Source organism: Megalops cyprinoides, chromosome 15, assembly GCF_013368585.1.
Source record: "Megalops cyprinoides isolate fMegCyp1 chromosome 15, fMegCyp1.pri, whole genome shotgun sequence".
Taxonomy (NCBI): domain Eukaryota; kingdom Metazoa; phylum Chordata; class Actinopteri; order Elopiformes; family Megalopidae; genus Megalops; species Megalops cyprinoides.
Window position 1 is genome coordinate 3,417,351 of NC_050597.1, and position 26,967 is coordinate 3,444,317.

At 44.6% G+C, this 26,967-nt stretch overlaps 2 protein-coding genes across 6 annotated transcripts in view; both read right to left on the bottom strand.

Moving 5' to 3' along the window:
* Positions 1 to 9,601, bottom strand: part of kcnq5a (potassium voltage-gated channel, KQT-like subfamily, member 5a) — a 137,772-nt gene extending 128,171 nt beyond the window's left edge. The window contains exon 1 of the mRNA XM_036546506.1: positions 9,234 to 9,601. Coding sequence (XP_036402399.1) covers positions 9,234 to 9,598 — 365 coding nt within the window. The 5' untranslated portion in view covers positions 9,599 to 9,601. The remainder of the gene's footprint in view (positions 1 to 9,233) is intronic.
* A 12,031-nt stretch (positions 9,602 to 21,632) lies between these two features.
* Positions 21,633 to 26,967, bottom strand: part of LOC118790013 (regulating synaptic membrane exocytosis protein 1-like) — a 35,719-nt gene continuing 30,384 nt past the window's right edge. For all 5 annotated transcript variants that reach the window (XM_036546801.1, XM_036546804.1, XM_036546800.1 and 2 more), the window contains 5 exons: positions 25,287 to 25,431; positions 23,746 to 23,858; positions 23,159 to 23,260; positions 22,589 to 22,728; positions 21,633 to 22,491 (listed from right to left, as the gene is read on the bottom strand). In XM_036546801.1, the coding sequence (XP_036402694.1) occupies positions 22,273 to 22,491; positions 22,589 to 22,728; positions 23,159 to 23,260; positions 23,746 to 23,858; positions 25,287 to 25,431 (719 nt within the window). In that variant the 3' untranslated portion in view covers positions 21,633 to 22,272. The remainder of the gene's footprint in view (positions 22,492 to 22,588; positions 22,729 to 23,158; positions 23,261 to 23,745; positions 23,859 to 25,286; positions 25,432 to 26,967) is intronic.

The following is a 26,967-nucleotide window of genomic DNA, read 5'->3' on the forward strand; positions in this document are numbered from 1 at the left end:
ATTTCCATGCGTTTTGTCAATTGACCGACACTATTTCTGACAAGTGCAAGGGTGCATAGATGTAGTCTCTCAATCTTTTTGTCAATTCACCATTGTTGATCCCTCTCATTGGTTCTGTGATCTGACGGCTGTCATTTCAGAATATGCATTTCACATGCTGCACTATCACACTTGCAAACTTGCTGGTAACTTGGCCCTGACACACCCCAATTCCCCACCAAGAACCTCCAAATTCAGTTTGGTCTGTCGATATGCAGGACTCCCCCCAACCCGGAAAAGATGACCATATTCAGTGTTAAATCACTTCTCCTTAACAGCACAAGCTAAAGCACCAACAGAGAACTTGGCAGAGGGAAAAAAGTCGATACCACCGCACTTCCTCTGTGCCTGTTCCAAACTGCGTTAGGGAGGCTGACATGCCTGGTGTTCCTTTGGTTTGTAGCAGATATTGACCTGCAGGTTCTCCATCTACAGCTTACGAAAGGTTCTTCCTGTTGCCCTCCCCTGAGCAGCAAGAGTCTGTTCCCGAACTCTGATCAATCAAACTCAGGCACTTCGTAAATCACCGCCTCACTCTGAAACTAACTGCAGCTCCGCTATGTCCGTCTCATGCATCCTCTGTCCTACTTCTCTGCTATTTGCGATCTGAGCCCGAGGTACAAAAATAAAACCCCATGGAAAAGAATCTGCCGAGAAAAGCTGCATCACATGGCCAGCGTGCATGGGCCCAGCCACTGTCAGGTTTCCGCGGTTCTGAGTCAAAGAGACAGCGCTCGGTGGAGACAGGGCCCTGTGTCTGTGGCGATTAGCGACATGCAGAAGGAAATGGACAGGATCCCTGACGGTGCGATGCATGCAGAGCCGACCCCCTCCGGCCAGGGCACTGCCACTCTCCTCCTGCAGCCGGGTTGAGAACAGGTCACTCTGAAATGATCCCCCCCCCCGCCTGAGTCAGCACGATTCAGCCGCGTCAGAGCAACACGGCGCAAACAGCAAGGAAAGGAAATATGAAAGATGGAGAGGAAGACAAGGAGAGAGGGAGAGAGGGGGACAGAGAAGGGGAGAGAGGGTAAGTGTGAAAGACAGAGACAGAGACAGAGACAATGAGAAAGACTATGTATATACTCTATAAGTACCCATATATGTGTATATATATATTTGCATATGTGTGTGTCTGTGTTTGTGCATATATATATATATATATATATATATATATATATATATATATATATATATATATGATCTTTTTTCTCTATCGGTATGAGAGTATGAGAGTGCGAAAGAAACAGATGGTGATAGGAAGAAAGAGACAGCGAGAGAGAGTCAAAAAGAGAGAAAGAAATGGAAACAGAGACAGAGAGAGATCAGGAGAGAGAAGCAGATGAAGAAGCACTGGATGCTTTTTTCGCTTCTCAGCACTTCCTTGTGCCCACCATCAGTAGCACCATCCCAGTGCAAACTCCCTTCATTAAACCCAGCCCTAGGTGTCTCCAGCACAAAGCAAACCCAGCCACAAATCTCATGTCACGCCTGATTAAAGATGCTCAGACCGCTTAAACTACAAATCAGTAAACGTGTAAAACTCACTCTTATGTGGAATTTGTTTGTTTTCTAATACTTTGTTCATACACTCTTCTGGTATTAAAAAAGGGGGTTTCATCGTTCGTACTGTTTTTTGGAGCAATCATTCTGCTAAGAACATGTGAGAAATGGTTTCATGTGAGAGAACGAATCGACTGTAGATTTGGCAAACAATAACAAAAAATAAATAAATAAATAAATAAAGGCCTTCCTGAGTAATTTGAGAAATCAAACAGCGCTGAGGCTGAAAGGAGCAGAGCGCCGCGGGGGCAGCCCCCTTTCCGCGGCCCGTTTCGTAATCGCGGCGGGAATCCCCCCTGCCCTGCTGACAAACAAGCGGGAGTCGAGGGCAACACTCCGCCGCGGCGGCTGACAGAGCAATTAGTCCCTCTCTCCTCGGCCTGTGGAGCAGCGCTGGCTTTACCAGCTGTATGTTCTACCTGACTGGCAGCGAGCTTCGCGTGGGCGGAGGCTATTAGCAGCCAGAGCCTGTCTCCATCAATCAGACCCTGGTCTGCTGGGGAATTGGCACTTTCCCTGATCATGGGTTCTGCGTGACTAATGCATCAGAACGACCCCTTCCCCTCCCTGCCCACGTGTGTTCCAAAGAAGCGTCGTCACGGCAAACTGGGGGGGGTCGGGAAAAGGGCCGGGCGCAGAAACAGACAGAGCTCAGCTTCCTGCTCAGGTGAGCTTAGGATTTCAGGAAACGTAACACTCCTGCGTTAGGACGGCTGAAGCTCGGTGCTATTTGTGTGTAATTAGGTGGCTATTTTAATAGTTATTAGGCTGTTAAATATGTAATAGTTCGTCAGATGCTTTTATCTGGGGCAACTTAAACTGCTTACATAGCGCACGTTTACACAGTTTTATATTGGATTGAAGCAATTAGATTAAGTACCGTATTCAAGCACATAATGGCACTGCCCCACCTGGGAATCAGACCTAGAGCCATCAGGCCAAAAGCCCAGTGCTTTCACCAATACACCACACTGCCTCCCAACACCCATCTCAGTCATTTTATTAATGAAGATAAAAATCCAGGGTTGATTAAACGGCAGCAGACATTTCTTTGACTCTGAAACAGGCAGCGGTGTAGCATAGTTGTAAGGAGCAGGGCTTGTAACCAATAGGTTGCTGGTTCGATTCCCTGCTGGGGCACTGTTGCTGTATCCTTGGGCGAGATACTTAATACAAAATGGCCTCATTAAATATCGAGCTGTATAAATGGATAACATGTAAAATTGTAACATACCTAAGTCTGGATAAGAGCATCTGCTAAATGACAATAATGTAATGACTCCTGCAGGTATGAAAACTGATTAGCCCACTCCATACTTGGGTGAGAGGTGTCCTGCTGTACATTTACATTAGCCAGAGTAACTGACATCAATTACAGATTTTTACAATGTTTATACAGCTGGTTATTTACTGAGAAATTGTGGGTTAAGTACCTTGCCCGAGGGTACAGCAGCAGTGCCCCCTGTGAGGAATCGAACCAGCAACCTTTTGGTTTCAAGTCCTGCTCCTTAACCACTATGCTACACTTCTGTCCCACGCCTTGGTATCAGGGCTCGTGTGGACACAGTGCGGAGGGGGCCCCTTCCTCCGGAGGGGGGGACGTATCCCACCAGCTGCACGGGATCTGTTTCTCCAGCGGCCGCGCTGTCCGGGGGAGGACTGGCGATGCAGCGCTAAGGAGGCACAGAGATGAAAAGATATCTACTGCGTTCCTCCCAGAGACGTCCCGGCTTCCACTCCTCTCTCCGGCCCCGCGAAGATGAAAGGTGCCCGCCGTCGGGAGTCCAAACCCGGCTTCTGCCTTATGTCAAGGGCCCCGGCAAAGATCAAAACACCGTCCCTTTCAAAGGTCTTTCCACGCCATTTATACTCATACTGGAACACAGTCCGACACCCTGTTTACCAGCTCCTCTTTCTCTCTTTAAGATAATAATCTTCTATTTGAGTTTGTCACTGACTTTTTCCATTGAGTCACAGCTGGGGTTTGCCTTTCTAATGCCTGATATAAAAAATAATGAAGCAGCCTCGTGTTTTATGATCGGTTTAAGCACTTTCAAATAGTTAAGACCCTTTGAATAAGGTAAGGGCTAACACTGTGTGATTCACAGCGATGCAAAGACAACAGGATGTTTAGCTCTGCCCAGTAGCGGGTGTCAAACCGCGTCTCGTCACCGACTGCGCGGGCCGAAACTTTCAGCAGTGGCTACAGCCCGCTATCTCTCTGAAATAAACACGACGTGAACGCAGTTGTCAAACACGGATTATTCAGCGCGGAGAAAGGGAAGGAAAAATGGGAGCCCAAGCTGGAAAATCGACTCCGGACCAGAGCAGCACATGATGCAAACTCCGCTACAACGCAGGCACAGCAAATTCGATTACACAAATGAACTGCACATTAGGAGAGTGGATCTTAATGCCAACACCGATTCAATAAAAGTGTTACTATTTCGGAGGGGGGGAACCAGGGGGGCTGACATTTATCAGCATTTTTTTTTTTTTGCTTCAGCTCTTCTTACTCGACAGATATCAGCTCCACGGGGAAAATTCAAGCGGACTTACCGTGAGGACAAAGGTGAGGGGGCGAACACCCCGACTGCACCCGGTAACCGATCCCACCTGGCACCTGCCGCGGCCCAGCGGAACACAGACAGATGCACCTGTCTTACCTGGCTGAGAAACAAGCGTGCTTCTATTCCAGATTCCATAAATGCTGAGCCAGCGCTTTCATGGGCCGAAAACTCGGAATATCTGATAACAGCGACCGTGAAAAAAAAATGCACTCATTCACAATGAATTAAGTTTTGAAGTGTGTCCAAGCAGAGATCCAATTTTTCTCTGTAATGGCTTGAAAAAGAAGGCATGTGGTCTCATGTCTCGAGGAAAGTGGCCTCTCTGAACTCTCTCTTTTTGCTCCTCTCCTTCACAGCCACCATTATAATTTTGACTTTTTGCTGCCAGAATATGATATTCCTATTGACAGCACATCCATCAGTAGACATTATTTATGCATACAGCTGAGATGTACATTATAACACAATTATATGCATCCACTATCTGCACTGGTTCGGTAGACAAGCTGCGGGTGACATGCTGAGTGGGTCTGAATCTTTCAGAAAGAGGGAAAGCAGCTGGGGTCAGCTTAGAGAGAGCATGAGGTGGAGTAAGGCCAGGGGTATTTAAGGGCGGAGGTCTGGGTGGAGTTCAAAGAGTTTATGAGGACAGGCGAGTGGGGTGGTGAAAGATTCCTTTGAAGAAGGCAGGCATCACCAGCAGCGGAGCTACGGCCACCTTTCCGATCACACACCGCCGAGAGCGTATATCCATTTACAGCCGTTTTCCTGCGTCTGACATACCTGTGGGGATAAGCACTCATTAATCCCAGGGCGGGCTCAATAGCGGTACTGTGTTTGGGCAGAGAGAGAACAGACTTCCCCACACAGCGCACAGACTCGTCAGTCAGTCCCAACCTTCACACAGACGCAGGACATCAAAAGCACGCCTGACAATAACCGCTACAGGTGCAGGGTAACAAAAGGTAATGAACAGAAAGAAAAAAAAAAGAACACACCCACGCACAATTTAAATGCTTTCAAGTGATTTAGTACAAAAAGAAGCCTTTTTCGACACACATTGTCTTCACTGAAGTACATTTTTCTTCTTCTAATTTAAAGGGCGGGGGGAGGGGGGATTTAAATGCTGTATTTCTTGTTCATGGTCTTCGCTGTAATCACGAAGTGGTCCATCACTGTCGTTTTCTTGAGAGACGCTTTGGCTTTGGCTAACTAGCTTTGACAGAACATACTCATTTACACATGCTATGGTCTACGTTAGTGTAGGGACCACAGGAGAGCTCCAGGGGAGGCAAACTGTGAATTGCGGAAATAGTCACGGAAAAGGCAATCATATTCAGAGGGAGCCGCTGGACAATAATGAAAAGCAAAGAAAGAAAAAAAGCAAAAGAGAGAAGGAAAGACATAAAGGAAGAAAGAAAGACAGAAAGGTGAGTTTAGTATTTCTAATGAAATATAAGATTAATAATATATATAATAAATACAAAAATATGATATATGAAACATAAAACCACTGTTCAAGCTTCACACTGTCAAACGGCTCAGCAATGGGTACCGGTGGGAGATTAGCTCCACAAACGCAGCACACTTGTGGGCTCCACATGTCGGTGGTGATCAAGGTAAGAGCACTAATTAATTAATTACAAAAGTTATTTATTTCTTCTACTTATTCATTTGACACTCACCTACAGAAACATGCAAGGTCCCAAAGGTAAGACTAATTAAATTCATAAAGAGGCACGAACAACATTAACGTAAGTAGAGAACAACCTTTGACACAATTGGTTGTCAATGGTGCTACAATCTGAGTGCATAACAGTAACTGCCATAGCATATACATTAAGCCATACAATTATTCTTTAGGGTCAAAATAGCACACACTAACCTGCACACAGAGCAACTGCAACAATTATCAATACAAACAAAATCATCTAATATTATTTAATACACAGTATATACAATATTCACTAATTATAATATGGTATTCAAATCATGCCATATAATGATACATAAGAGTAACATTAATCTGCATGGTACTTGCATACACATAGTACCTACCAATGACCTGTTACAGGAGCATTACACTATTTCAGATTTCATTCAGGGTTGGAAGAGACCAGCCACTGGGTGCCAGGCACTGGACTCATTCAGGTTGGTTGCCAAGGTGATTCTTGAGCAGGTAGGTTTTTGTTCAGAGTCGGAAGACAGTAAGACATTCTACTGTTCTGACAAATGCAGTCAGCCCCCTCTAACACTGGGGATCTACAGCGCACCGCTGTACAGCTCGACCTCAGCTCAGAGCTCTAATGGCACCGCTCAGGGATGGAAGGCTATTTTATCCAAGGTAGCAATAAGCTGGACGTTGGTACAGTAAGACCCAGAAGCGGACTTAAAAAAAAAGTTTTTTAAAGTTGTAAAAAGGTGGGAAATCCAGTCCGATCGATAAAAGCGTGCATTGGCCGCACTGATGCACCGAGGCGCGGCAGCACCGTGAGCAGCCTGGAGTGCAAACGAGGTAAAGACAGCCGGCTGACGTCTCGTATCATGTATGATTCCACTCACAGCGGAGGAGTGGGTGCTTTCTGCTGCTCCCGCTCCTCTTCGTGTAGAGGCTTAGTTTGAAGTTATCATCCACTAGAGCGGGTTCACTGCGGCCATCCTTGCCGGTGCAAGCTGTGGATTTCACTCAACGCGACACCTCTCCCTAAGAAAGGGCACAGTGTGAGCGTGAATCGGTACGCTTTAAGAGGCTTTCACGATCATACGGTCACATCACGGTCACCTTTCTGCTTTCTCTTCACTCTTTATGTGGCGGAAATGCTAGTCCAAATCCCCAACCACAATATTGCAACCCTCACCGTTATAAGATAAACAGCAGAACTGGTCCTAGATCAGCGCATACGGGCAGTGTTTTCCTGGAGTGAAATTTGAGCAGCGCTTTGTGCATTCACCAAAGTGCCACGGGACCTCGCGGCCAGTGCAGACATAGCGGCTTGACCCCCTTTGACCTCAGCTGTCCAATCATAACAAATAAAACAACAACATCCTGCCTCACAACCCTTCACAGCTGGCCAACCCCCCATTTCCTCACTGTGGAGGCAACTCTTCCTCCTCTGAAAAACAGCACTGCTGATAATACCGATGATGATGATAATAGTACCAATTTAGGTATTACTATTATTATTTTTGTATCATCCCTGGGGATTGCGGACCACTGAGGCTGTCCAAATTACACTGCACATAAAGCAGGAGACTGCACTGACGGTTCAGCGCTCGCGCCCCTTCAGCGGTTTACACACACAGAGCTCATGTTTCTCTCTGCTCAGCAACAGTGTCCCCAGCTGGAGGACCTATGCCCTCACAGATGAAGGATTAGCCACCTTGTACTCTTTCCTGGAAGCCAGGGATTTTTCAACAGATCACTTACTGAGGGCAGCATGTTCTGGAGATGCCTGTAACACCCCCCCCCATACACACACACACACACACACACACACACACACACACAACTCCTCAAAGGACACTCTCTGTTTACTGAAACAGTACCATGGCGCTTGAGACACTGAAAGCATCTCCTCTTCCTTCCTGCTGGCTCCCCATAAAAGAAACGGCAAAAAAAAGAACAAAAAAACAACAATGCTGCCATGCTCTGGAAATGATGACGGAGTCAGGACCCACATAAAAATCACAGGGATAAAAAAGCCACTGTGAGTTCCTCCTCTCAGCTCATGCACGGGTCACTGGGAGTTTCAGGGATCAGTTTCAACAGGAATCATTTGCAGGACACACACTAAAGAGCAGCCCGCCGTTGTGAACCAGTGCCGTATCTTCATGTCTGCTACCTCTGAATCTATTTCAGTGTCTTTATAGGTCACACATGTTTATGCATTTTGAGAGCCAACACAAACTTAAATCAATACCATCAATTAGTTCCCAGGGAAAAAAAGACTGTGAGCTTTGAAGAGAGATAATTTAGCTGACACAATTTAGCCAGTGAAGCTCCACATGTGTGCTTAGAGTCCACATTTGGGTTATTAGAGACAGTGTGCAAAACAAACACTCCCACAAGCATTGCTTATATTTTTCCATGCTAGCACCCCTCGCTGGCCCTGCTGCGGATCAGACCCATGTGAACTGACATCTGTTCTCATCACACCAGCGGGCTGCTGTAGCAAGACCACTCTGCTGTCTGAGAACCACAACGCAGGCAGGCATGCACACACACACACACACACCAACACACACACACACATACTCAAACACACACCAACACACTCATACACACACCAACACACACACACACACACACATACTCAAACACACACCAACACACTCATACACACACACACACACACACACTCATAAACGCACACACACACACACACACACACACTCATAAACACACACACACACATACACGCACACATGTGTACACATGCATAGATCTGCCTTTACAAAAACCTCACCTTGGAGATCATTTGCATCTACGTAATCAAATCAGATGATAACACTTCAAATAAGTACCCAAAATAAATATGCAATTTAAAAAGGTAAAGGGGAAATTATTCATTATTATTGTTGTTGTGACTATTATAAAATATATTACAACACTATATTGTAGAGCCTGTTTATGGAATAGGTTCTGATATAATATTTTATCCATCACTCACTGTCTCTCTCTCTCTCACACACACACACACAAACGAAAAACAACTACTTCCAAAAATGTTACACGCTTAGTTAAAGTAAACGTGTTTTCCAGTTGATTGACACTGAATGACTGAAAGGGGTGCAGATGTAGCATTTCGAATGTGACTTCGAACAACATGAACAGACTCTCTTTTAAAAAGAAATTTGCGTTACACAGTGTGACAGACCGCTTTGCGTCGAATTAAAAAAAAATAAAACGGAATCATAAAACGAAAACTGTAGCAACAGGTGACGGGGGACGCTTTTTGCATCAGTCAACAGAATGCGAATCTCCCATCTACTGCTCCGCTGCGTGCCGCGCACCGCAGTGTGGTACCCTAGTGAAGCGAACAGAATATGGTGTGTACTTACACAAAGGCGTGGTACACGAAAGCCCAGGCGCGGGGTCTCTCCAGCACGTTGTACAGGTAGTTCTGCAGCCTCCGGTAGCGCGCGTTCCTGCGGCCGCTCTGCGCGCTGTATGTGAGCGGCTTCCCCAGCAAACTCAGACGGGCTCCTTGCTTTCCTCGCAGGTTTTCTGCGCCCCCTGCACCTGTTGTGGTCGGCGAGGAGCCAGAGACGGCCGTTAGCATGCCGTCGCCGGCCCTGGCCGCGTTGTTCATCGTCCTTCGACCAGCCTCCACATCTTTAAAGCCATAGCCCTCGGCGCGGTGACCGGGAGAGGTCTTCATCCAGAGCCCCGAGCTCCCCTCATCTCCGCTGTGATTGCGGGGCATGGCATTACCAGCGCCGGCTGGGAGTGCGCTCCGGAGTCGGGGGGCATGCACATATAACAGCAGTAGCCTACCGCAGGGCGAGCTAAAACATTGAAGACGATAATATTTTTATTTTGAAATTCCAATTAAATAAAATTAATATGTATTTAGAAAGTAAATGTTGTGTTCCTCTTTCCTTCTGCTGCAACAGTTCCTTTCGACCGGATCCTCAATTTATTCAAGTATTCCGATATTTGGACAAAGTGCTAAAATTCACAGTGCTCTGGCCATCTGAGACAATCGCTGGGAGAAGGGGGTTTTGAAGGAGTGTCGCTATCTCCCGGGGTCGGAATTTGGAGAGGGGAGGGAATCACCCGACAGACCCTTAGGTCTCTAGTTCTTCACAAACAGTTTGCAGTGTGGCATCCACGCGCGCAGGAAGTATGGTGTGCAGATGAGCTGCGATGCCAAAGCGACGGCATGAGCTATGAGCAAGCTGTTGCTTTCAATCCAAAGTCATTAGCTAACATCGTTCCGTTCGCGCATCGTTCCACTTCCTTTTTAATAACACGGCGATAAACGCAGCTCCAAAATTCATTCATCGCGTCGGTCCACCGGGAGAACTCAGAATGCTTTATTTACCGTTTCGTGCCGAGCCCGGAGGAAGACCAGAATCACCGGGCTTCATGTGCACGCGTTCCTCTTCCTCTCCGCGATGTTCATTTATAAAATTCCCTTATGGAAAACTAGTAAATACGTTACATCAACTGGGAAAGAGTGACAAGTCTGTGATTTTTCATGATCGGTGGGTTTGTGAATCAACGCACAGATATAAAATATTGCGCAAAACAACAGCTCTTCAGTTAATTAGTCCGTCTTCGTGTAGTTTCCACATTTAAAAATCATAAACCACAGAAGTGTCTTTTAAAATCTGTTTCCGGGCGTACGCTTAATTCCATCGTATGTACTTTGTGTATTCACATACTCTTGCGATGAACACAGTTTCCATTTAAGAGTTAAGGAGACGCTCCAGTCGGAAGGCAACGAAGCACGTATCTGTCATCCGCTAAAAGAAATTTGTGAAAAGCATTCTCTACTTACATCTGAGAGTCAGCACCACTCCTGTTGTCAGGGCTCGTTCTCGGAAAGTGATTTTAGTCAGTGCACGTCAATCTTACAGAGAAGCGTCAAAGATGAGTCTTTTTTTTCTTTTAAACCGTTTGCGTAATTAAGACTCATTTATATTCTCGTTTGACTTACCGTCTCTTTTTCTGTTTTTGCTTTTACCAGTAGCCACTGTGAGTCACTTTCACTCTCCCCGCTTCTCTATTCTAAGGCACACGCTGTCAGACCGACCACGTGATCCAAACTGAAACGACAGACACACACCGACACACTTGGTGTCGGGAGTGTCGGACGGGTCCACCACTGCCAGCATGGCAGAACGACAAAACGGCACTCAGCTAATATCCACAAACACAACCAGCGCTGTGCCCACGAAGCGCCGCAAGCCTGAGGCGCATTCTCTCAGTCCCACACTTTTTAAAGAACCCAGATAAAAATATTTACAGAAAACCAAATTCATGAATTACTCATACAAAATCATCTCATACAAAAGTAAAATACACCGATGGAAAGTATTAATACTGACTTTGCATTTAATAAATCTATCTTGGACATCAAGTGGTTTAGTGCATATTACGTTTTGCCATTTTATTTACAGCAAATATTGTAAACAATGAATCGAATTCAGACACTGACTGGACCACAAGTAAATGCGACTTCCTTTTACTTATCGTCACTGGGCGGGTGCTCACAGTATATTCATTTCCAAAATGTTCAATGTGTATCATTCTTAGCCATCTGAACTCTCAGCACCCTCTTTCAAAAATGTTGACAACCACCATAGCCGCTACTTTTAATAACTTTCTATATAGGTCGGTCTTATCGTATATCGCTCTTCACAACCCCACGGTGGTTGAATGAAGCTGTTCTTTTACCTAACGCTTGCCGCAGAATTTCGATATATTTTTCCTACCTTGTTTACCACTCCGTGCGTACTGTGCGCAATAGGCTTATATTAATGGGCTATTTGTTTTACACTCGTTACACTTTGGCGTTTTATTAGTGTATCCTACAACGGGGAAAAGTGGTAGATTCGAGAACCGGGAAACCCGTGCGTTAATGTCACGTTCTGGACAACATAAACACTTCTAAATAACAATCTATCACTTAAACCACATCCTACCAAATGATAACCAAAACTATGCTGTCACTGACCTCTGGGTGTGGACACAAACGCATATAAAATACACACACACACACACACACACACAACCTCGGCGGGTCCCTCATTAATTTCTTTTCGTCATTCAGTCTTAAAATTCTATTGACTCTTTGGGGAAGCCACTCATTGAGTGAGCTCACGAGTGATAGCCACGATGGTTTCGAGAACTGCTAAGTTAAGAAGAGACATCAAAAAAGAGAGAGGCAGAGAGAGAGAGGGAGAGATACAGACGCTGATAGCTGCTAGTGTGCAGGAAACATCCTCCCTTCTATGCCTAGCATACAGTGAACCACAAGTGATTTTCTGGCCCAAAGTAACACAACTGAACAATTATACATATGCATTCTTAATCACAGAATCTTCTCTCAGCCTTGCTGTCTAGTAATGCTTTACTTTTTTGCTCAATAAATTCTAATAAATAATAATATAAATGAATTTATATTAATTTATATGAATAAATACACTTATTCTTTCAGTTCTTCCATATCAATCTACCAAAAAGTGAACAAAATCTGGAAACACCAACTTCCAGTCAGAGACTCACTTTGACTTCTGCATGCAGTGATTTCTATATTCACATTTTCAGAGTGCAAAATTTCATACACTATTGGTTTTAGCAGCTCATAATCTAGTCCTCCTGTTCAGCAGTGGTAAATGCAAACCTCTGAATAGTTAAAAAACTGGCAGTATTATGATAATAAAATCACTGGTTGAATTGTGGCCACTGTCTCTTTGACTCACATCCTGTTCTGTATTACCATTATTTGCATATAAAGCTAATTAGAGATATTAAATGGAGTCTAATGACAGAAGCCATTCTGCTGTTTTATCTCTCGTTCTAAGAATAGAATTGAGAAATATGAACATACCATCTGCCCATTTTAAATTCAGGGCAACGTGAATAACACACTTTTTAGATTTTGTTTAGACAAAATTGCACCCAACAATTTTTTTTAAAAACCTAGCAACATGCAGAGATATGCTTGTAGCACAAACTACACGTGAGAGTGAAGAAAGGTTCAAAGAGGCTAACGGTGAGGACAAAGTAGCTGGGAACACTTAGAGAAAATGGCCTGCTTTGAATTTTCACTCAAGGAGGGTTATCATTAGGAAATGAAAAAACAGAAATACTAGGGACAGAGTTCTGGCTTAAAGAAGAAGCCATACAAGTCTTGTTTTGGCTTCTGGAGATCCCGTCAGTGCCTCTGTCCAGGCTGCAGAAGGGGTTGCGTAATGTAAAACAGCAGGTATGCTTTCAGCTCAGTGGCTCTCAGTTTCAGGGGCTCCTGAACACGGGTCACTGCAAGAGCCATCACTTCTTCTCAGGGCCAAGAGGCTGGAGGAGAGCGGACCACAGTCAGGCTGCTTCAGAACACAGAGGGCCGCTGTGCCGAGAATGTTTCTGGCATAAATGCACCCTCTTGTGGTGCAAGGCTGGCAGTGCAACCTCGGCTGTCGGAGTGTCCCGGTTTGAGAACTGCAGATGTTTGAAGCCTAGGTCTTTGTGTCATTTTGAAAGAAAAACCAATATTGCATTTAAACTGGAGACATACCAGCTATAATAAAACATAAATGTGTGCTATAATATTGAAACACAGAATTACTGACCTGTAACCATTTCTGCTCCTAGCCCCTCCCATAAAAAAAAAGAGAATCACTCACACTCACTGTATTTTTGTTTACTGTAGTTTCTTCTGTGTACACATACAGAATATGCTACATACAAAGTTAATTTTCAAAAATTAGAATACATAATTAGGTAATTTAGCATATGTGCATTTACTTGACCTGCAGCTTGAAATTATTGATACAATGAACCCTTCTACCCCCTCAGAGAACTCTGGTACTAGCTGCTGAAAGAAAAAACTGGCGTGAGCTTAATTCTGCTTTAGCAAAACTGTGCTGATGCAGTAGAAATTAGTGGTCATCTGTTTAAATACAGCCTGTATGTTTAACTATTTAACTTGTGTTTGACTGTGTACAGGAAACACTGTTAACTTGTAAAATATCAACTTTGACACAGTGTCTTTATAGAAATTATAAGCTCGTGTTGACAATAGCAAGGATCTATTTTACAGAGGAAAAGCACAACTGTACATCTGTAGCTGAAAGTTACAAGTTGTACAGTTGAAACTGAAGTTTGAGGTTTGTTCCTGTGTGCTACATCAATGATTGTGCAACCTCGATTTCTACAAATTTTCAGGGAGTTTTTTTTTTTTTTTCCTGGTGGGGGTGAGGGGGGTTTAAGGCAATGAAATAGCAGGTGCTTTGTTCGATTTCCAGCAGTGACACATTCAATGTGAATAAAAGCCTGGAGATCAAAGCGTCAAATTTCAAAACGTTTTCTTTTCAAATACATATTTTTATTCTAAATCAAGATTGGCTTATACAAAATGCATTTAGCCCCACACCACTGAGTTCTCCCTGTCTATGAGTTCCCTGTGACTACAGTATCCTGGCACAAAGTGCCTTTCCATTACTTTCAAACAAACACATTCTGCTTGGTAACATTCACCTGTAAATTTCACCACAAGACAGAACAGTATGTCACAGGATGCTCATTGCAGGCAACAAGTGCACAACAGCCTGGTCAAGGGAAGGATAATGTCTCTTCATGTGAAAATGGCAGCTCAAGACTAAGTACAACTGATTACATGGAAAGGGGGGGGGACTATAACTGTTTCTGGAAAGGTTTATCCTAAAAAATACCCTCATCAAGCAAAATATTAAACTATTTCTTTAATGTGTCTGGGGTCAGGAGTGTGGGGCGGTGGGGGGCGGCTGTATCTCCTCAGTTTCTTAATTGAAATGGGAGGGGAGCCAAGTCAGACCGTTTTCCCCTCAGACGCAAAGGGGCTCGCTGCAGCAGGTTTCAGCTGTGAGGTTAGACGGCGAGACGACTGAACTCTATCAGAACCGGGACGGCTGCGCAGAATGGGAGATTGGGAACAGCTGCCCTGGTTCAACAGAGTTCAGTAGCCTAAACTCAAGGCTTAAACCCCTGCTGAAGTCGCTGCGGTTGGTTCTTTTGCTTAGTCACTACTGGTACAACTTAACTTAGCACTACTACTACTTTCATAGAAATGTGTACACTCAAAATAGCAGTATTTTGACAGGAAGAAGATGCCATATCTTACTATTCATAACTGCCACACTTTATAAGTGAGTGTACACTCAGATAATACTGGTTGGAATTCTAAGATTACTGAGGGTATTGTTTTCACCTATTAGTTAAAGCAATAAGTATACTTCTAAAGTATCATAGTTTTAAAGTGCATGGAGGGCTATGGTGTGAAAAAACCTATCTGAAACATTAAAACAACTACAAAAAGTAATGCTGCAATCATGGCTGTATCATTTTTAGGTTTTCAAGGCAGATGACTGAAGGGCTACTGCTTAACTGGTGTTTCAAATATGTAAATATCTTTTCACAGAATTCATTGTTCATTTCATATTTCACGATTATCCTGCATTGACCAGGCATGAAAATACCGTGCTTTTCACTTAATTGCTCAGTCAACCCTAATGAAGTTTGACTCCGTCTGGAGTGAAAACCAGCACTACCGTTCGTCCCATTCAGACCAGAGAATGTCATAACCCTCTTGTAACGTCCATGACGCCGATCTGACTTAGGTTCATTTCAGTACACGTAACGGCCGGAATACAAGGAGAGAGAAACTGAGACCTGTGGCTTTTTTTTTCGCTTCTGCGCGCATGCAGATTCATGAACGGGATAAACCTTGCAGATAAAGCTCCATGCTTTATGCGCTTAGTAAGTGTGAGAATAAACCAGGTATAAACATGCTGTGCTGTGAGTTCACAGTTCGCTACTGTACCAGTGTAAACTGTATTTGAGGTATTCATACGAGTACTATCATTCCCATAACACAGGTAACGCTATATTTAGACGGCGCGGCAGTAAAATTGTGCGGATTTTTGTACAAGACGTCTGAGGACGTTTCATTTTATAAATGTTTAGACCTCCTTAGGGAGCCCATCAACCTGAAACATATTTCCCCAGAATGCAAGAATGGCACAATCTTGAAAGATCGCGTGAGCCCAGACATGTTCTCCACTAACCTCAGTCATAAAAATACTGAGGAGATTACATGGCCATCGGGATCAAGGGGAAGGGAAATGAATAATGAGTCTTAAAGTACTAGTAATAGATTCATTTGAGAGATGGAGTTCTAGTCTTGGTCTGCTTTTTAACATATTTGCACGAATGGACATAAATCAGCTTCCTTTTAAAATGTAGAAAATTTTCACAGCTGCGGCTGGTATCTGCGCTTGATAGCGAGCAGCAGCGCGCCGGTTACATCCAGGAGCTACAATATGGAGAGCGCGTAGTCTGCTGTTGCCGAAACTCTTAAAATTTTCAGATACAAACATAGCTACGTACGGCTAACTGCATAATGTACTTCTTAATGGGTATTTATTTAGTTAAAGGCTGCGCTTTGTGTAGCCGTAATTACCAGATAAAATCTGATGGTGTTTTGGCGATCAAATACATGTCCACGTAAGCGGAAAACAGGGATAAAAACAATATCCAAAGATGAAAGGACCGCACATAAATATTTGCGCAGTTTGTAACTTTGGTGTACAGGTGCACCCGTTACCTTGAAAGTGGTCAAGTGCAGAGTTCTACCTGTTGAGGGATACTTCTTGTAAACTCCATCGGGGCTGCGTCAGGTGATGACGTCTGGAATTTGCGGCCGGAAGCGGATCACAGTTGACTTTCTTGCCAGGTGTTTCCTGTCACATCCAGTTCCGATAAAAGTGTAACATTAGGGACAGTGTCCGACGGGCAAAATGTCCGCAATTTGCATTACCACTTAATATCTATAATGCTGTTGCTCAGTTCAGTATTTTCCATCGAACAGCGCAGAGAGCTCGACAGCCGCAGCATACCACATTTGTAATGACGGGTTTCTCGTACAGTATAGGCCTGTACCTAGATGGTTCTGTCTTGAAACAGTACTTAGCTAATGGGGTAATGTTTGCACACGCATTTAAGAATATAATCAGGAGTGCAGGCTGTTAAATAACATTAAAGTGTAAATGGCTATTGGTTTATTCCTTGTTACCATACTACTACTTATTGGTGATTCTGTTATTGGAAAGGAAAACGTAACACTTCTGATTCCCCCACAGTCTGTGTTGAGTGTTTCTCAGTCATAGTTCTTGTAACATTAAAACACAGAAACCTGACAACAGTGCTTCGTTATGCTGATGTAAACAACACAAAATCCAACCCCCCCTTGGGAGGCTTCTCCCTGTCGTCCTTAACGATTGTGATGTTTTCAGTGGGTGTAGTGGTAAGGAGCAGGCATAGTAAGTGAAAGGTTGCTGGTTCAATTCCCTGCTGGGACACTGCTGTTGTACCCTTAGGAATGGTACTTAACCCACAATTGCCTCGATAAATATCCAGCTGCATAAATAGGTAAAAGTGAAACCTATCAAAGTTGCTCTGGGTAAGAGCATCTGCTAAATGACAATAATAAACTATTTCCTTTATGTGCAATGTAAGGAAATGAATAATATTAATACATATAAATGGGACTTTTTGTTTTGATAGGTGGGATAGACCTCATCCACCATTATTTATAATGAATTAATTATAAATAAGGCCTAGCTGAGCTTTGACACAGTTTTGTATCATCCTATGAGATTCCAAAGTTACGTAATGTTTCAAAATGTCTTAAACTGCCAAAAACCAGGAACAGCTTTTAGACAGTATAAATATAAAAGAGAATTTCAATGTTTTTATTATAAACACAAGAGTGACCAAGCTACACAGAGTCAAAATGTATACTCAGTCTCTCGTTTTTGTTTGATCTTCCCTTATTTAATGTGTTATTTCAATGGTAATGAAACCCAGAAGTTAGCCACCAACATTACAGTTGTTTTTTGTGAAGGATTGTTTCTGTGTTTTAACACAGTAGTAAGTTGCTTAGACACTTTATTGAATGAATGAATGAGTGAGTGAGTGAGTGAGTGAGTGAGTGAGTGAGTGAGTGAGTGAGTGAGTGAACGAATGAATGAATAACAAGTAACAGCTACAGTAATTTGAGGGGAGGGGGCATGATCCAGCCACTTAGTGTGGTAAAAATACATCTTACACTAATATTAATACAATGTTTATGTCCACATATCTACTACTTCGCAAATCCATGGATTAAGTGAAAACATTCACTTGCAAAAAGTCTCTAAGACTCCAAAAGTACAATTACTAAAGTCATCTAGGCACTGCAGTGGATTTCGCAGAAATAATGGTATTTTTGAAGATATTAGGCCAAGTGGACAAGCAGAGGTGGACAAGAGTCTGGACTCAGGCAATTGCCATGACACAGAGCATCACTGTGGAAACGCATGTTTGCATGCAAGGTTACATCTGGACTGAATGTGACTTTCCTGGCACTACAATAAAACACACAGGAACTCTCAAACATTCCTCTGCTAAATGTAAGGTGATCCATTGTCGGGAATGGGAATTTTTATGCGGAGATGTAAGGATCCATTCTGAATGCGTTAAATTATTGCACTGAATATTTCCCTGGTTCTATGAACACGTTGCCATTCCAAATTGAAAAGCTGGTTGCTGAGCTAGAGTTTCATTTTAGTTGCTTATCAGACAGCCTCACTCAGAGGCTCTGAGTTTGCAGTTTACGCATTATCCATCTATGCGTCTGGAGTTTTACAGGAGCAATGCAGAGTAAGGAATTACAGCCTTGGCCCCCCCCAGGGTTTGCACCTGTAGCCCCAGGTAACAAATGCAGCTCCCTGAGCAGCGTGCCGTGCTCCTACAGGTAACAGGTCTGTCACTGTGCTGACAACAAACCGCTTCACTCCCATTGTAATTCACGCCTGCTGCACACATCCTGTTCGGTTATCTATCAATGTTAACTAAAGTAGGTGAGGGGCGCGCGGTCACAGGGAGGGAGGTGGGACTCCCATCTGAGCCCAGATGCTGAGAAATCTGTCAGGTTCGTAGGTAATTAGCATCAAAATCACTGCTAAGTCACACAAATAGGCATTGAGTGCTCGTTACATTTCGAGTTCTCCTGCTCTTTAAAGGAACATCGCAGGCTGAATATGACTGCTTACGGCCCTGCTGTTCAGAATTTGCAGAATTCTGTCACCATCTGTGCCGTCACCCGGCCTGCAAGGACAGCAGAGCCATGGCTCGTCCTGCATCCTCCCAAAAACAAGGATCAGTGGAGTCTATGTTACACATGTCTGTCAGAGGACGATGCTGCTCAGAGTGCAAATAGTATTTGTAAGTTCTATTAATAATGTGAAGAACTTTCAGTACGTTGATGGTGAAACACTGGAGGCAATATGCTGCTTTAAAAAAAAAATGAGTAATGCTTTCTAAACTTATGCACTGAGGCTTCGGGGGCCTAAGGGGAATCTGGGGACCCGACGAGAGGCTACTCCTTTTTTTTGCACAGGAAAAATAAATGGTAAAAGGTACACCTGTTTCATTTCAGAATTTCAGCCGAGCCGCTGTAGAATCCTGCCACCAGGGGGAGACAGAGTGCTTCTTACATATAAAGCTGCCGACTTCTTAGACCTGGAAGTTCTTTGTTACACACTATGCGTTTGTTAGATGTCTATCAATAATAATATGAGAGGGCACTGAAAGCAGCGAGGAATATTTGGGGACCACCCAAATTAATGGCACCAATCATTTGAATGTACTAAAACACAAGGGGGGCATTCAGAGGACACACATCTCAAAGAAAATAACTTAAAAAATTAAATTTCTTCCACACAGTCTTTTATTTGTAAATAATAAAAATGAACTCTTTAATATAAAACATACACATCATTTGAGCCACATCTGTTATTACAAACAAGAAATGTTGCAGTTAATACTTTTCTGTTGTTTCAGTGGAACACGTAAAATTGTAAACAATCAGCATTTTTCAATAATACTGACAAAGTAAAGAAATCAGCCTCACGGGACATGAAGAGTCAACTTTATTTAACATGTTTACATGACATGAGCTCGGAGTTCGGTTAAAAGCACATGGAGGTGTTCTGACCGCTCTTGATTTAAGTAGGAGGCGTCCAATTTAGTTTGGCCATAGCGGGACAACAATAGAGTCTCACAGGGGTTCCATTATGGGGTGTGGTCCGCTCAGCGGTCCCAATATACAACACTTTGATCCACTAAACTGACATGGCCTCTGTCAATATCAGCAAACCTATGCGGCTCTCATTTTTACAAACTCTGTGTCTGCACATTTGTAAGGGTTTGTGTGTTTATATATACTTTTGTTTTATAATATATATATCTATGTATATATATATATATCTATATATTATAATTCTTTTATAATTATGTTTGTTATAATCATACTTCACGTACAGTTAGCTCTGGTTTATACACATTTTCTACAATAATCCCAGACCCCAGTAGTACACGGTGTTGTACACCAGTGAGTTCAGTGGAAGGAGAGCCCGAAACTGCTCAGTACGGCAGTACAGCACTTTCAGTCATTGGGTAAAAAAAGAACTGAAATTTCGTTAGAAAACGTCCTGTAGACACTGAGTCCCAGAGTGAAGGCCATCGGCGGGGCTGGGCAGGGGCCAAATGTCTACACGTGATATGAATGGCTTCGGTCTCTTGGTTATAATTTTTTAATTTTTCTTTTTTTTTTCTTTTAATAGTAAGTACGAGCAAACTGTACAACTACATGCAACATACAAGCTGGCCTACAGTATGTGGAACTAACACACGTTAATTTATTTAAATCACTTTTTTCATCTGTCTTGTTTTAAAAATGTGCATGCAGCTTGGAACAGTTCCAGAGTCATGCTGCTCCCTGGGGTGGAAGGAGTAGCCGGCCTGTGGCGGGGGGGGAGGGCGTGAGTCTAGGTGTCTGTCTCCTGAACCCACCCCTCCCCCTCACACACACACACACACAATAGTACCATTACTGTTACAGAAATGCTCTGGAAGGGGCTTATTATGATTCTTTAGTTTCCCGAAATCTAGGCAGAGATGAATCAGTATGAGTCAGGGGAAAAAGAACAAAGCTAGCTGTAATTTGGCTTTTTTCGTCTTTTTTTCCTTCTTTTTTTTCAAAAAAAAAAAAAGGATATTTTTGCATGTAAAAAAAACCAAGCTCTTGTGCTTGCGGTAATCAGAAAAGAATGTAAACTAAAGTCTGATTAAAAAAAAGGCCTGAACGTGTCCAGAGTTCATTGGAGACAGTCAGTGAAAGAAGAGCAATGGAGATTCGTTCTCACCTCACGGACAGGTGCCCTCCAGCACCCTGGCCGTGGCTACAGGTGGCGCATCCTAGAGCCGTATCTATTGGTCATTACCCGGGGGGGCTGAACTGTGCATCTCTGCACAGAGGGCCGGATTCAGCTTGTTCATTATTTAAACAGCAGACTGAGCGAGATCCTCTTGGCCGCCGTGATGAGGGCTCTTTTCACAGTCCCCGTCACTGTCTGCAGAGATTGCATTCATTTGTATTTATTCATTTTCTTCACTTTTTTACTTATTTGTTTTCCGTGCCAACTTCGGAGATCATAAAACATCTAATGCAAATGTGTGTGTGTGTGTGTGTGTGTGTGTGAGTGTGTGTGTGTGTGAGTGTGTGTGTGTGTGTGAGAGTGTGTGTGTGTGTGTGTGTGTGTGTGTGAGTGTGTGTGAGTGTGTGTGTGTGTGTGTGTGTGAGTGTGTGTGTGTGTGAGTGTGTGAGTGTGTGTGTGTGTGTGAGAGTGTGTGTGTGTGTGTGTGTGTGTGTGTGTGTGTGTGTGTGTGTGAGTGTGTGTGTGTGAGTGTGTGTGTGTGTGAGTGTGTGTGTGGCAGAATACAAACAGAAGAGGAACGTAAATGAGCCTAAGGCGGTGCAGCGCATGGAGGCTGCTGTAAACACACTGAAAAGGCCTTTCCGCACAACGCAGAAGAACCACCACCACCAGCAAGCACCCTGCTGGCGACTCCTCCGTCACAACATGACCTCTGACCCCTGACCCCTGACCCCGGACCCCTGGCAGGTCTCAGTGGAGGAACAGACATGCAGATTGGGGCAGCTTCAGGGAACGGCCAGGGAGATCTGGCCTCTGATTCCTGCTCCCAGACACTCCTCTTACACTGCTAAAACAACATCTTTATTGTGGCTGATTGCTTAAATCCAGTGAGACAAGCATCAACACTGGTTCCTCTATTAAGCAGCATAATCTTGGTTTCTGTTCAAATGTTTTTTTCCCTTATATTTTACAACAGCCCTGTTTCATGAAAAAAAAACTCAAACATAATCACCGAACACTAAAGTGTCAAAAAAGTAACAGGAGTGATTGTCAGGCTCCAAAAAGCTTTGATGGTGATTCTGTCTGGTACTGATTTCTGTCCTCGTCCTGTCTGCTGGAGTCTCCTGCTCGTTCACTAGGATCGGATGCCCGGAGGTCCTGACGAACTGTCGAGCGATGACTGGGAAGCTCGTCGCGTGAGGGGGGCTAACGTGGGGTCCACCAACGAGGAGGGGGGAAACAGTTTGTACCAGCCAATCACCGTACTGGATAGGTCCAGCTCCTCCAATAGGATCTGTGCGACTCCCATGAAGCATTTGTGGTCCATTCGCCCATAGTCTCCCCAGACTATCACCTGAGGGAGAGGGAAAACAGGAACACGGAAGGTCAGGCTCCGCTCCTGAGAGGAGCTTCAGCGGATGACAGCCGCACACCTGTTCTGCAGCCCTCACCTGTAGCACTTTGCCCTGCGGGCTCTCATCGAAGAGCAGGGCCTGCTGGTACAGAGGATCCAGGGTTTTCCGTGCAATCTTGGTTTTCTTTTTGGCTTTACATGCTCCATTATCCAGCAAATACACCTTGACATATGGAGCTGTAGGAAACACAAGCAGATTTTGCACCGGGCCGCTGCTGGAGAGCCCCTTTGCATATATTGCACCAGGCTCTTCAGTTCAGCGTCTTTAGCACATTTCTAACCGAGTGTGAAAAAGGCAGTTATGTAAGAAGCACTTGATATTCAAATCGGCAAAGATAAATAGAAACGGCAATAAGAAAACAGTCTGTTGCTCTGTGATACTGTCCGAACACATTGCTTTTAAATTCATATCGATATGGATAGCCTCGTCCGCGAGTTGCACTTCACCTACTTATCAAAAAAAAAACTGATCTGTTCTGAAGTATTCTTCACAAATGATCTTAAAAGACACGATTGTATTTCTCGCTACAGCTGAAAAATACAGTGGAAAGGAGTGTGAAGCATGGTAACGGTCTCAATAAGAGCTGTACTCCAGGCCGTGGCCCACCTGGGAGTGATTTGGATCCTGGTTTTGGTGTGAGGCCACGCGCTCTGATCACCTCCACCTCCAGCTGCCCCTTCTTGTCCATCAGGCCGATCTGAATGTCTCCTGGACCAGACACACGAAGGCAGAGCTTCCGTTAGCCTCAAGGCTATCAAGACAGATCACTATAAAACCAATTAAGAATTCATATTTTGTAAACTGTGGATTTACACCCTCAACTGGCTTAACTGGCTGTTGACACACCGTAGCACATTTCCATTTAGCATGTTTGTAACTAATTACAACAATATCTAACCTAATCTGATGGACACTGACAGAAAATTGGTAATTGGTGCTGTTTAATTTTCCCACTATGGCACACATTTCAAAAAGGTAAGTGACACCAGCACTGCACTTGTACAACAGGAAGTGGGTCGGAAAGACACAAAGTAACAGGAAGTGGGGCAGTGAGGCAGGACGTGGAGCAGTGAAGCAGGAAATAGTGTTTAAGACAGCACACGGAGCAACGCCAGAGAGGGACCAGTAGATAGAGGAAGAGGAAGAGGAAGAGGAAGAGGAAGAGGAAGAGGAAGAGGAAGAACGTTACTCACCCATGGCAGGGGTGGCAAGGGTTTGTCTTCCCACCAGCTGCGCAGGACCGAGGCCGTCCAGGAAGTCACTAAACTGGCTGTCAGCCCCCAGCCGCACCCCTGAGAAAATGAGACTGAAGGACAAGCGTTGACTGCAGTCAGATGAGGTCATCCGCTTACTGTACCTGCCCGCCCAGATGCTGCCGTGCCCATGGCAACGGCTTTCTTTTCATGACACGGTTTAAGCTCTAATCATTCGTCAAATCTGCCTTGAAAAACAGAGACCGCTGAAATGTGAGTGAAGCATTTCAGACACGTCCTGCATCTCAAAAATGTATAACAAGCTCTTTGTTGAGCCCAGCCAGTTTCCATGATCTAATCCTCTCAGGAATGTTGGACAGAGACGCTGGCCGCTGCTGTGATTCAGTATGAAAGTATTTAAGACCTCCATTCAGATTAATCAAACCGTGATTAGCTTAAGTGCTTCTTCAGTCCGGATCCACTTTGCAATGTATCATTTGCGGCGAGTTTGAGTGACAGTGGTTCTGCCAGCTGTTTGATTAAGGACACTGCTGCTATTTCTGGTGGGGCACAGACCCAGCTAGGCCCCTCAGCAGAAACGAAGAAGAATGTTTTAATTATCTGTGACCGAGACTGGAAATAGCGTTGCCTCCACAAAGGAACAGTCATTATTTACATTATTTATTTGCCTGGCATACACTCTTATCCAGAGTGACTTCCATAGCTTTCACAACGTCCGCTTATACAGCTGGATATTCTCTGAAGCAATTTAGGTTAAGTACCTATCCCAGAGGTACACGAGTGGCGCCCCATCTTTTGGGTTACCAGCCCTGCTCCGCTCCATTCTGCGGTCTGGATACATGTTCTTATTTAGTGAAAGTAAAGGCACACCACACAGGTACGTGGTTAGCGAACCGCGGTGCTAAACGGCCAGCGAGCAAAAAGGTGTCATTCACAGATTAGCATATGCAGTGCAGTGCTTTACTCATTACACTACGAACTCCAAATGCAGCCCTCTCTCTCCCGTCACCCTGTCCTTCTGGAAAGGTGAACGAGTTTCCTCCACGGTTGGCTTCTCATAAGTCAGTGATGTGGAGTCGCTAATGAACCAAGCTGCACTCCTTCAAAATCCCGGGGACAGAGTTACATAAGACAACATCAAAAGGCTGTTCCTCTGCTTGGTACATAATTATCCACTGGCAACATATTACTACATGTCTGATCTGGATTTTTTTTAGTCAATAATCCATTCTCCCCTATATACACGTATATATAAAATGTGCCCCAGTTTTCTTTGTCAGACAATCTTTAATGTTTAATTTAACAGGATACAAATATCTCTCTGTGAGATTCTGTGGGCAGAATGTAAATCAAACAAACAAAAAAACACCATCAGCAGCCCTATAGCAGAAGCTCTACTGTGACATAATTAGCAGAGGTTTGGTAGAGTGGTGTCAAGTGGTAGAGTGGTGTCTACACCAGGCGACACTGTTTAACCACGGGAGTGGGGGGGTGGGGGAGCAGTATAGGGGTTCACTCACTTTCCCTCAGAGCTGTAGCTGTTCATGCTGCCGTCTGTGGACTCCCGGCTGGCCTGGCGTGCCATAGCATTGCGTGGGTACTCCACCGCCATGCCCGTTTCCTGGCTGCGCTGGATCTGCCCCTTTGACTTCTTGCTGGCGGCCTCTGAAACACACACACACGCACACACACACATGCACGCACGCACACACGCACGCACACACACACACACACACACACACACACGCACACGCATGCATGCACGCACACACGCATACACACACACACACACACACACACACACACACACACACACACGCATATGCACAGTTAAAATAAGTATCCAAGACATCCTTAACATCTCTTAAAATATTGATGGCAGTTATACATACACAGACAAACAAACACGGCATGACATCATTGCACTTTCTGACATCATGGCTCCTTGTGTCACATGATCACAACAAGACCAGCTTCACAAGTCCCATGACAGCCTTTGCTGGGGGTTGACCCAGGCTGTCAAAAACATCTCCCCCAGAACACTGATGTGATTGGACAGATTTCGTTCCTCGTTCAGAGGCACCCAGGAGCTGAGAGCAGGAAGAGGCACTGCTGACAGGGCAGCTGAATGTGCAAGACCCTGCTAGAGGAGCTTACCCCTGTGTCCTGTGGACATGAGGTTCTGTGTCTGCAGTGAGAGTACCAGCTCCATACTCCTGCTCCCTCTTAACCTTTTCACACTCGAGAGGAAAAGCTGTATTACCGCTCGAGACAAGCTGCCCTGGCAAGGCCCTGCCTATCTCATCTCCTGTCAGAATGTCATCGGGTGCCGTCTGCAGAATTTACTCCTGTTTGATGCAGACCAGGTTGAGTGAGACTGCCGGGGGAAAGGTACACGCTGTGATTCCACAGCTCCTGTTGTTTGTGTGAGAGCGGCATGCTCTGCACGCCACCTGATTTCACTTCTAAGGCAGCTTTACCATGCGTCACGTTGGCCACAGCTGGTACTGAGAGAACCTCAAGCTTCCACTGTCCCTAAGAACTCAGTTACCCATGGTGCATCTGCAATCTGTGCACCGTGTTTGACGTCCTCCACAGTGTTCCCCTTCCGTCAGTGTGTGAACTTGAAAATTAACTACAGGGTGATCAAGGATTAACTTTTGGCAAGGATTAGTGTTTGGATTAACAGTATGGTGAGTTTTGTTTGTCAGAGTGGCTGAGAGGACGTGAATAAGCAATCTTTTACCTTAAGCAACAATAACCCTGAGAACAAAACGGTGAATGTCACTTCCTGCTGTGGACGAATGGGTGTGGGACAGAGCGCTGGTGCAAGCTCTCTTGTTACTGTGACACGCCCTGCGTGCCGTGGCATTGGTCCCTGTGCCCTGATTGACAGGCCTGTGGCCGTCGCTGCCCCCTACTGCCCTCATGCAGGTTAGCACCAGCTGGGAGCACACAGAGCCAAAGACCACCTGTTTTGGGCAAAGCAGACTCGGAGAAGCTGATTTATAATGAAACGCAGCTCCAGTTCACAATCTGATTTACTGTTCTCCGGCCTTTTAAGATATTATCCACCAGCTTGGCAGGAAGAGAGGCCAGCAACTTTTCTTTTTTTTTTTAAACATCCATTTATTAAAGCATAAATGGACCAGGCCTAAATATATGAGACTTTAAAGGATATCGGGTCCAGCTTCAAAGGCA